The sequence below is a fragment of the Ovis aries genome, chromosome 24 (assembly GCF_016772045.2).
Source record: "Ovis aries strain OAR_USU_Benz2616 breed Rambouillet chromosome 24, ARS-UI_Ramb_v3.0, whole genome shotgun sequence".
Classification (NCBI taxonomy): domain Eukaryota; kingdom Metazoa; phylum Chordata; class Mammalia; order Artiodactyla; family Bovidae; genus Ovis; species Ovis aries.
In genome coordinates, this window is record NC_056077.1 from 10,065,700 (window position 1) to 10,076,751 (window position 11,052).

Genomic DNA, 11,052 nt, shown 5'->3' on the forward strand with positions numbered 1-11,052 from the left:
GTGAACTCCGGGAGTTGGTGATGGACAGGGAGGCCTGGCGTGCTGCGATTCATGGGGTCGCAAAGAGTCGGACATGACGGAGCGACTGAACTGAACTGAAGGTTTCTTCTGTTATCCCCTTTTTGCCATTAATCCAATCCAAAGACTTTTAAATTTTCATAGATTGTAATTTTCACTTCAACCATTACCATTTGGTCATTTTTAGTAGTTTCTGTTTTTCTGCTGAAAGTTCCTATTTTTTTAATTTTCATCAGCATGTTTTCCTTGGCACCCTTTATGTCTATTTCATTCATGGTTAGAGTCACTGCTTTAACAAATCCTTGTCACAGGACTTCCCTGGCACCCAGTGGTTTAAGACACCACCTTTCAATACATGGGATACAAGTTCAATCCCTGGTCAGGGAGCAAAGATCCCACATGCCTCTGGGCCCAAAAAAACAAAACATAAAACAGGAGCAATATTGTAACAAAGTCAGTAAAGACTTGAAAAATAGAAAGATTTTAAAAAGTAAAAATAAAAAGATTTTTTAAAAATCCTTGTCTGCTAATTTCAACGTCTGGGGGTCAATTTCCATTGATTGTCCTTTTCTCCTGAGAATGGGTCCCTTTTTCCTATCCCTTTATAGTCAAGTAATTTTGGATAGGTACTGTGTGCTGCAATTCATGGGGTCGCAAAGAGTCGGACACGACTGAGCGACTGAACTGAACCGAACTGACCTGGTAATGAAGGAAAGTTACACGGCTCAAAATAGCCTGGAGTTAAACTCCCCTCCGGGTCCTCCCCACCATTCTATGCAAAACAAAGAACTCTCTCACCCGAAGGAAAAAAATGGACATTAAGGTTGATTAAGCCCAGCTCCCAGTCGGTCCCAGCCTCTGGCTGATGTCCAGAATTCCTTGCCCCAGCCGTTTAAGAGATAACTACTCCGAACCACCTTGGAGAAGAACAGGCTCCCTTAAGACAATAGATTTCCTCATATATGCCTATATATACTCGCTCTTTTCTTGGGTCAGTGCAGCAGCTCACTAATCTGACTGCTGCCCCTTCTCGCCTCATTAAAGGAGATCTGTTCTTGTAAAGTGCCGGTCTCATTCTTTTTCTGAACCTCGCCTTCTCTAACTCCATAGAAAGAAAGAAAGAAAGTGAAGTCGCTCAGTTGTGTCCGACTCTTTGTAACCCCATGGTCTGTAGCCCACCAGGCTTCTCTGTCCATGGGATTCTCTAGGCAAGAATACTGGAGTGGGTTGCCACTTCCTTCTCCATACCCTACAGTGAACACCCTGGTGTGTGTTATAGTCTGAACAGGGTTAACTTTGCTGTTGCTGCTGTTTCAGCAGGCTCCTATCTTGGCTGGAATCAAATGCCTAGTCTCCTGCCCTTAACACCACCCCCATGGTAGGTTACAACTCAAGTTTCAGCTCACTTCTTTTAGTCTTAGTTGAGCTGTGAATGCATGAATGAACAAGAACTCGAGTGAGCCGTGAATGCAGGGTTCAGAGGTCAACCACACATTTGGACAGTTTATACCCAGAATTTGGAGCAGCTTTTCTCTGTCTCTCTCCTTCTTGGAATTTCTACTCCCACTTTCCAGCAACTATTATTATCTCAAATTTTGTCCTCTGATTATTCGGGGCAGTAAACCTTTTTTTTTTTTTTTCCAAACAGAATTTTACTTGCCCTGCAGAACACAAACCAAGACCTCCTTGAGCTAAACTAATGAGCTGGGAATTCACCAGTAATATTCTTGTCTTCCACCTATTGACTTCTGTCCAGCGTCTGCCTGCTCTGATTGCTCCCCAGGGCCTTCAGGTAGTTGTTTTTTATACTTTCCTTCGCCTCCCAGCCATCAGAGTTTATAGTTGTCATTGTGGTAGTGTTGGTCAAATAGGAACTCTCACCCGTACTGGAAGTGGAAATCCCTATTTGTCTCATTGAAATGAACAATGCAAATGGTCCCATCTGAGAGATGGTAAAATGAGGCCAGGAAAGGAAACAAGGTCACAGCGTGTTTCTGGAAGAGCAATCAGCTATGATATAAAAAGTGGGGGCTGAGGTTTTTCAGGGTCGAATCCTACAACAGACTGGCTCCTATGCAAAGCCTGTTTTCCGTGTTATTAATTGGGGATAATATTAGTATATAGTCAGTTTTCATGAAGTGCTTACTAGGACCAGCACTAAGCCCCTTATACATACTACCTGTTTTAATCCTCAGAAAAACCTGATAAGATTGAATTACTTTTACTGGGAGATTTTTCAGAGGAAGGGACTGAGGTTTAATGAGGCTGAGCCCAAGGTGACACAATTGCTTGCATGATTAATCAATAATCATAATGGCTCATATTTATTGAATTCAAATTTATTGAACTGTTATCAAGTCGTGGATGATGCGCTAGGTACTCCCTAGGCGTTATCTCGCTTACTCTTCCCTACAACTCAAAGATGTAAATACTATTATTATCACTCCATGTTTTTATAACAGGGAAGAGTCAAAATTGACTCTTCCATGCAAGATCTGTGTCTTTGGCTGCTTTTGTTATTATAATCACACATAATGGCCTGCCTCAGAGACTCCTGCCCCTCTGCCTGTTAAACTTAAATGCCTCTGTTCAGAACCCTGTCCACCTGTAGATGGCAGGAAGGAAAAAAATAACACATCTCCCTGCCTGAGGCTTGCCCTTCTAGGAGACACTTATAAGATTAAATGGCCTCTACTCTGTTTCCTCACCTCCCTGCCATCTCTGATACATACAAGCACCTGGTATCCAGACCGGGACAAGATGGTTATTTTGAGCCATTAGTATGCCATCTTCTCCGTCAGGCTTTCGGAATAAAGCCGTATTCATTCCTTGCCTCAATACCTCCCCTCTTGGATTCGCTGGCCTGTCCTGCCACGAGCAGAGTGAGCTTGGACTCGGTAACGTTTTCAGATAGAGAAATGGCAGCAAGTAGAGGCTAAGTAACTTGCCAAATATCAAGTAATTGGGGATTTGAACCCAGCAGACTGGCTCCAAACCCAACTGCTTAATTGCTATGCCCCAGTGCCTTCTTGTTATGATGCAACATCCGAGAAAGCCTATCACCTTATAGGTCCTCAAAGAGGCAAGCCTTGTTCCTCTTAGTAAATACTGGATTGGGTCTAAAGGAATCCACAGAGCCGTGACCTTCTTTGGCATATGCACACCCACGGTATGCACGTATCTATGGGTCTAAATCAAGACCAGAACCCACTTCCATCAATTCATCAGGCAACACCAGCCTAACGTGCAAATGAGGAAATCCTCCTTAGCAGGAATAAGCTGCAGAGGTTCCCCCATCCTGATTTTCACTTCACGTTTTGGATGCTACAAGCCGGGTGAGCAGAGATACCAGGCGCTGGCCCAGGGGAGCTGCCCTGCATCTCAGCGCTACCATGGATCACTTCCAGACCATCTTGACTTGGGTCCGGATGTTGCTCTCTAGCCATCGGCCAAGCCAAGTGCAGGCGCTTCTGGACAACCTGCTGGCGGAAGAGCTCCTCTCCAGGGAGTACCACTATGCCCTGCTCCATGAGTCTGATGATGAGGCTCTGGCCAGGAAGATCTCCTTGACCCTGCTGGAGAAAGGAGACCCAGACTTGGCCCTCTTGGGGTGGATCTGGAGTGGGCTGCAGGCCCCCACAGCTGAGAGGGACCCTAGCTACAAGGACCCTGGTGGTAAGTTGCCATCCATCCCTTTTTTCTCATGAAGCCATGCCTGGCTGTCAGCAGCTCAGGGCTTTTCCCTCTAATCTCTGAAAGGGAGGTCCTCATGTTCATCTCTGTCCCAAGCTGCGAAGGCAGAATGGATAGGAATCGGGGTCTCTGGTTGAGCTGACAGGAGCAGCAAGTGCTCAGAGAGCTCAGGCTGGGATGCCAAGAGCATTGGCGGAACAGTGTGCTTCCCACTCTGCTTAAAAGTAAACCGTCCCCGGGGCACGCAGCCAAATGCCCACTGGGTTTGCTCTCTGAGCTGCCTGGGTACCTTAGGCATGTGCAAGGCACTGGTGAAGGGCACAAATGGACAAATCAGCCACTGCCTGCAAGTGGGAAAGACGGATGCCGGCACAATCAGTGTGTCTCAAAGATGAAGACATAGGTTGCCACAGAGAGGAAGGGCTGAAGAGCTGGAGAGCAGAGATTGCTGTGTGTGCACATGAGCGTGTGAGCATGTGTGTGTGAGCACAGGTGCATGTTTGTGTGGGAGTGTGTGTGTGCAAGTGTATGCACGTGCCTGTGTGTGCATCCGGGTCATGAAGAGAGAGGGAAACTGAGAGACAGACAGGGAGGGAGAGAATGGGAAGGAGAGACAGGAGAGAAAGAGAGGGAGGTAGACAGAAGGATAGAAGAAGGCAGGAAGGATGGGAGGAAAGAAGAGAGAGAGGGAGGAAGAAAGAGAAAGAGGGGGAGAGAGAGAGAGAGAGAGAGAGGAGAGGAACCAAGCTGGAGGGAGTGTCTCGTTTTTAAAGGGTACCGCTGACTCCTGATTCATCTTAAAGAGGGAAAAAAAAGCGTATGCCATACCATTTCCACTCGCATCCTTGGCTCCTCAAACATTTTCAGTCTTCTTTCCCACTTGCAAGAAGGTTCTCACTTTGTTGCAAACAACAGTCTTCTTAATTTTTATTTTTGGATATGCCACGCAGCTTGAGGGATCTTAGTTCCCCGAGCCAGGTGTGTTAAACCCAGGCCGCCCCCCACAACCTGGCTGCGGAAGCGTGGAGTCCTAACCACTGGACCACCAGGGAATTCCCACTAACAACACTCTTCCTAGAGACACTTACTTTTCAGCCTCCGTTAGGTAAACCTGTGCTTTCCCAATTTTGTGAGCTGATGCCATAAATTCTAGTCCTTGGTCCTTTTATGGTTTTGGAGTAACTTACAACTTGATATAATCACAGTTCACATTTATTGAGTATTTAGTTGCTTGCCAGGCACACCTAAGCCAGTGGGTTTTCTCATATCCACCCTAACCCTTTAATGATCTTATGCATCGGAGAAGGAAATGGCAACCCACTCCAGTGTTCTTGCCTGGAGAATCCCAGGGATGGGGGAGCCTGGTGGGCTGCTGTCTATGGGGTCGCACAGAGTCGGACATGACTAAAGCAACTTAGCAGCAGCAGCCTTATGTTACACAGGAAGAAAAGTCAGAGAGTGCCCAGAGGTGACCAACTCCGGTCCCCAAGCAGGAAGTGTTGAGGCTGGATTTGAAGGCAGACACACTTGTGGCTCAGTCTGGTCTTAAGGGCTAAACAGCCTCTTGATGATTTTGCCATGGGCTCCAGGGAAGTGTAGGCATTTCTCCAACTCATCTGCCAAGATATGTGTTTACAAGGGGTGGGCTGTCTTCCTGGGTGAAGTCTCACCCAGATCATCTCTGTCTGTTCCTCAAACACATCTTTTACTCTCCCCCTCCTAAAGGACCCCTGGGGTGCTGAGACATCTCTATCACCTGAATGACCTCCCTGATTTCTTAATGGGAGTGCAAGCCACTTACGGGGTCTTTTTAAAACCTTTTTTATTTTATATTGGAGTATAGTTGGTTTACAATATTGTGTTAGCTTCAGGCGTACAGCAAAGTGACTCAGGGATACATATGCACGTATCTACTCTTTTCTCAAATTCCTTTCCCATTTAGGCTGTTACATAATATTGAGCAGAATTCCCTGCGGCATACGGTAGGTCCTTGTAGGTTGTTCTTCTTGTTGTTGCTATTCAGTCGTTAAGTTGTGTCTGACTCTTTGCGACCCCTTGCACTGCAGCAAGCTCGTCTGTCCTCCATTATCTCCTGGAATCTGCGCAAATCCATGTCCATTGAGTTGATGATGCTCTCTAACCGCTATCTCATCCTCTGCCGCCCTTTTCTCTTTTTGCTTCAATCTTTCCCAGCATCAGGGTCTTTTCCAAAGAGTCGGCTCTTTGCATCAGGGGGCCAAAGTATTGAAGCTTCAGCAGTGTCCTTCCAAGGAATATTCAGGGTTGATTTCCTTGTCTGCTATCTATTTTAAATACGCAGTGTGTACATGTCCCTCCTAAAGATGCTACCAGAAAACTACTAGAGCTCATCAATGAATTCGACAAAGTTGCAGGTTACAGAATTAACACACAGAAATCTGTTGCATTTCTCTGCAGTGAAAGATCAGAAAGGGAAATGAAAGGAACAGTTCTGTTTACCATTGCATGAAAATGAATAAAATACCCAGGAATAAACCTATGGAAGGAGGCAAAAAACCTGCACTCTGGAAACTGTGAGATGCAGAGGAAAGAAACTGCAGAGAACACACAGAGCCTACGCAGTCTTGCTGTAGGGGCAGACGCCAACTTCAGGGGTCTCAAGGCCTTCCTCTCTCCTTGACACACCCTCTGCAAACTGCAGCCTCCTCCACTCTGCTGGCTGCCCACACCTCTGCCCCTCCCTCTCGCTTCGAGGGCGGGTTCCTGTTATTAAACTCCGTTTCCTCCCAGGGGATGTAATATATTTATTTCTGATGCCATGTGACTCTAGAAAGGGAACTGAGCTTCGTGCGGTCTTCAGGAGCCTGGGAGACAAGGAAGGATAAATTGCTTCCTTTCCTTGTTGCTCCCGCGCCACCCTCTTCCAGGCCAGCTCCTCCTAGGCCTGAGAGACTCCAGCTGTAAGGACTATGGGCAGTGATGCAGCCAGGGGGCACAGAGAGGGAGCAGCTTTCGGACGGGGACAAGGAGAACAGGGAGAGGAGAAGTGTGTGGTTTGTATAAATAAAGGGTACTGACTTGAGTTTCAACAGGGCTTCAGAAAAGGAAATCAGAGTATGAAGTTTTTGTAACTCTCTCTATAACCCTATCGTGATCGTCACCCTCCGCTGCCCTAAACCCTGCACCGGCTTCCCGTGTCACTCAGAGGAAAGCTAAATCTGGATGATTCCCATGAGGCCCTTCAAAATCTGGTTCATCCCTGCTCTGCTCCCACCCTATACTCCTGCTGGCTTATCTTCTCCAGCCATGTTGGTACCCTTGGGGTCCCTGGGACAGGCGGGCGCACTCCCTGCCACAGGACCTCTGCACATGCTGTTGCCTCCATCTGAACACTTTTCTCCAGGTATCTTCTGGGCCAACCTCCTTGAATCCTTTAGCTCTTTCCTCAAGTGTCACCTTCTCAGGGAGTCCTACCCGGATCATTCTATTTAAATGTGCAACTCTCCCTCCACACTCTGAGTACCACTCCCCACACTGACATGTTTACCTTCGATACTCTTTACTTTTGTATAATGTTTGGTGTTGATTATTTATTTAGTCAAGCTGCACGGCTCGGGGGATTTTACTTCTCCGAGCAGGGACTGAACCCGGGCCCTCGGCAATGTGAGCACAGAGTCCTAACCATCAGACCTCAGGCAGGTTCCTTTATTTGCTGCCTATTGTCTGACTCTCTCGCTGGAAAATAAGCACCCTGTGGGGAGGGATCTATGCTTTTATCACAGATGTATCATGAACACTTAATATAATGCCTGGAAAAGGATAGGTGTGCAATGTGTGTTTGTTGAATATTAGACTACTGGATGGTAGGTAGGTGGATGGGTGGGTGGGCAGGTAGATGAACGGTTGATGGGTAGGTGCATAGGTGGATGAGTGATGAGTGGTGGGTGGGTAGGTGGCTGGGTGATGGGTGGGTGGGGGATGTGTGGGTAGGTGGGTGGGGGCACAGGTGAATGGTTGATAGGTAGGTAGATGGATAGGATGGATCGATGGATGGGTGGGTGGGTAAGGAAGTGGATAGGTGGGTGGGTGATGGGAGGGTAGGTGGGTAGGTGGCTGGGTGATGAGTGGATGGGGGGTGTGTGTAGGTGGGTGGGGGCATAGGTGAATGGTTGATGGGTAGGGGGTTAGGTGGATGGATGGGTGGGTGGGTGGGTGGGTGGGTAGGTGGGAAGGATAGGAGAATTGTTGATGGGTAGGTGCATAGATGGCTGGGTGATGGGTGGGTGGGGAGATGGATGAGTGTGTGGATGGCTCATGTTTACCATTACTCTCACTCCACAGATGAGTACTCTGAGGCACAGGGAGGTGAATGGTCACCTCGATCATGGCCTGGGGAGGGGTGGCTATTAGATCTCATGGGCCCAGATCACTCGTTGCACTTTCTGGTTGGCTGCCTCTTTTGAATAACCCAAAGGGATACCGTAAGTCTACCCAAAGCAGGCTGACCATCTTCAAACTGAAACGAGCCTGATGATTCAGAAGTCACCTTTGGATATGATAATGCTTCAGCTGCAGTTGTGCAGGAAGCGCACTTTGGGGGTTGACTCTGCTGCACAGGAAAGCACGTGTGCATCCAGCCCCTAGCAAGCTCAGTGGAGGCCCAAGAGTCTGGACAGAACTCAGCTACCTGACTGGGGACAGTGAGTGACAACCCCTGGAGGACAATCAGAGGCCAGAGAAGAGAGACTTAGCATGGCAGTGATGGAGGGAGAACGAGGCTGGAGGCTGAACAGCTCTAGCCCTGCAGCCACGCCCTGCTGCTTACAAATTGTGTAACCTCGGCCACATGCCTGAACCAGTCTGATGCTCAGTTTTTTCATCACTAAAAATGGGAGTGATGATATAAACCTCCCAAGGTCATAGCAAGGGTTCAATGAGATGGTATCTGAGAAACTATCCCAGGAAGCGCTTGGCATTAGATAGATAACTCTAGGAATGTCGGACGCACACATATTGTGCTGCGCTCAATCGCTCAGGCATGCATGCTTAGTCGCTTCAGTTGTGTCTGACTCTTTTGCCATGGACCCACATGAGCCCACCAGGCTCCTCTATACTGGAGGAACTATCCCGGGCAAGAATACTGGAGTGGGCTGCCATTTCCTTCTGCAGGGGATCTTCCTGACCCAGGGACTGACCCTGCTTGTCTTATGTCTCCTGCATTGGACTGAGGGGAGGATAAACCAGGGAGTTGAGTCTGCAGTCTCTTTGGGGCTCCACGTCACACCTAGACACCTACTCCAGTGCTGAGCATGTGGCTGCTAAGCGCATCTGAGAGTTAACGTGACTCCCACCCTCAAGCTGGCACGTTGCTGCTGCTGCTGCTGCTAAGTCGCTTCAGTCGTGTCCAACTCTGTGCGACCCCATAGACGGCAGCCCACCAGGCTCCCCGTCCCTGGGATTCTCCAGGCAAGAACACTGGAGTGGGTTGCCATTTCCTTCTGCAATGCATGAAAGTGAAAATTGAAAGTGAAGTCGCTCAGTCGTGTCCGACTCCTAGTGACCCCATGGACTGTAGCCCACCAGGCTCCTCCGTCCATGGGATTTTCCAGGCAAGAGTACTGGAGTAGGTTGCCATTGCCATTGGTTAAGCACATATACTGTGGCCTCAGCCAGCCTCGGTGCAAGCTGTGACTCCCTGATTCCAAGGGCTATGATGCCGGTCCCTTCCTGGGATCCCTCGGTTTCCCCATCTGGAAAATGCAGGCGATACTCGCATCCAGAGTAGCTATTCCAAGAATTCAGTGACGTCATCCAAAACACACGCAGTGCTGCCAGGAGGAAAGCTCGTTCTGACTCGTCAGCCTCCAGGGTGGCATTCGGGGCAACCACAGACTCAAGGTGAATGGAGGGATGACCGGTGGCAAAGTCAGAGCCAGCCGGGCTCAGGTCTGCGGGCAGAGGCGCAGCGGTGCTCTTGGGGCGAGCCTTTTCAGAGGCTGTGGGACACCCCTGCCATAGCTTCACATCTTTCTGTTGCCTTTGGCTTTCCTTCATTGTTTTCCGCTCTGTGTTTTCACAGTGTGGTAGTTTTGCCCATGAGAACTCTGTTCCAGGAAACACAGAGCAAAGCTTCCTTCTAGGATGTTGCCTGATCTACTGGAAAGGGAGGGACATACCGCAGACTGCTAAGTTCTTCCTGTCACTTCCTTCCCAATTTGGTCCTTAGGATGAGAGTCACCTGAGCCAAGACACAGAGGGGAGGAAGGCTGCACCGTCCCTTCTTTCTAGCCCCTTTTCCTTCCCAAACCCATTCCTGCTCTGATCCCTGGTCAGCGAGTCTCCACTGACTCCTGGAAGGAGATGTGTTGGCAAGGACCACTTGGTTTTCACCTTGAGTGGCTTCCCAGCCAGCCAGACTTCCTTCACCTTCACCCACATGAGCCGCAGAAGCAGAAACACCTGCAACCGGAAGTTGGCAAGTCCCCATGGGTTTTCCCGGGGTTGACCAGGGGCCTGTTCTATGCTCGGCTCGGCTCCCCGTCTGGCGCCTGACTCAGCCAGGGACTGTTTTGTTCTTTGTTCCCTTGAGCAGCTCACCTGTGTCCTTACTTCCAATTATTGGTCTCTCCCGCTGCCTGCTCTTACCCGGTCTACCCAACTGACTGCTGTGAGCGCTCAGTCGCTTCAGTCTTGTCTGACTCTTTGCAACCCTCTGGACTGTCAGGCTCCTCTGTCCACGGGATTCTCCAGGCAAGAATACTGGAGTGAGTTGCCATGCCCTCCTCCCGGGAGTCTTCCCAACCCAGGGACCAAACCCTCACGTCCTGTATCTCCTGCATTGGCAGGTGGGTTCCTTACCACCAGAGCTACCCGGGAAGCCCCAACCATACTAAAATCTACTAATCAATTGATCAACTTACATCTACTAATTAATTCTATCGGCTTATCAATATTTCATTTCTCTGACTGCCCAAATATTTATGTATCAGCTGATTCACCCACCTTCTCACCAACTAATCCACTTGTACATTTACCCACGAACAGGTCTATGTTCTCAGATACCTTCCGACCTGCCTAATTTGCCTTGATGTTGTTCAGTCACTAAGTTGTGTCCAACTGTTTGTGACCCATGGACTGCAGCACGCCAGGCTTCTCCATGCTTCACTACCTCCCTGGGTTTGCTCAAACTCATGCCCATCCAGCAGTGATGCCATCCAACCATCTCATCCTCTGTTGTCCCCTTCTCCTCCTGCCTTCAGTCTTTCCCAGCATCAGGGTCTTTCCTAATGAGTTGGTTCTTTGTATCAGGTGGCCAAAGGATTAGAGCTTCAGCTTCAACATCAGTCCTTCCAAATCAGAATT

The 11,052-nt window shown here is 48.9% G+C and overlaps 1 protein-coding gene across 8 annotated transcripts in view; it reads left to right on the top strand.

Annotated features, from left to right (window-relative positions):
• The first annotated feature begins 3,325 nt into the window (after positions 1-3,325).
• Positions 3,326-11,052, top strand: part of CIITA (class II major histocompatibility complex transactivator) — a 65,994-nt gene continuing 58,267 nt past the window's right edge. For all 8 annotated transcript variants that reach the window (XM_042239890.1, XM_015104076.3, XM_042239892.1 and 5 more), the window contains exon 1: positions 3,326-3,693. In XM_042239890.1, coding sequence (XP_042095824.1) covers positions 3,411-3,693 — 283 coding nt within the window. In that variant the 5' untranslated portion in view covers positions 3,326-3,410. The remainder of the gene's footprint in view (positions 3,694-11,052) is intronic.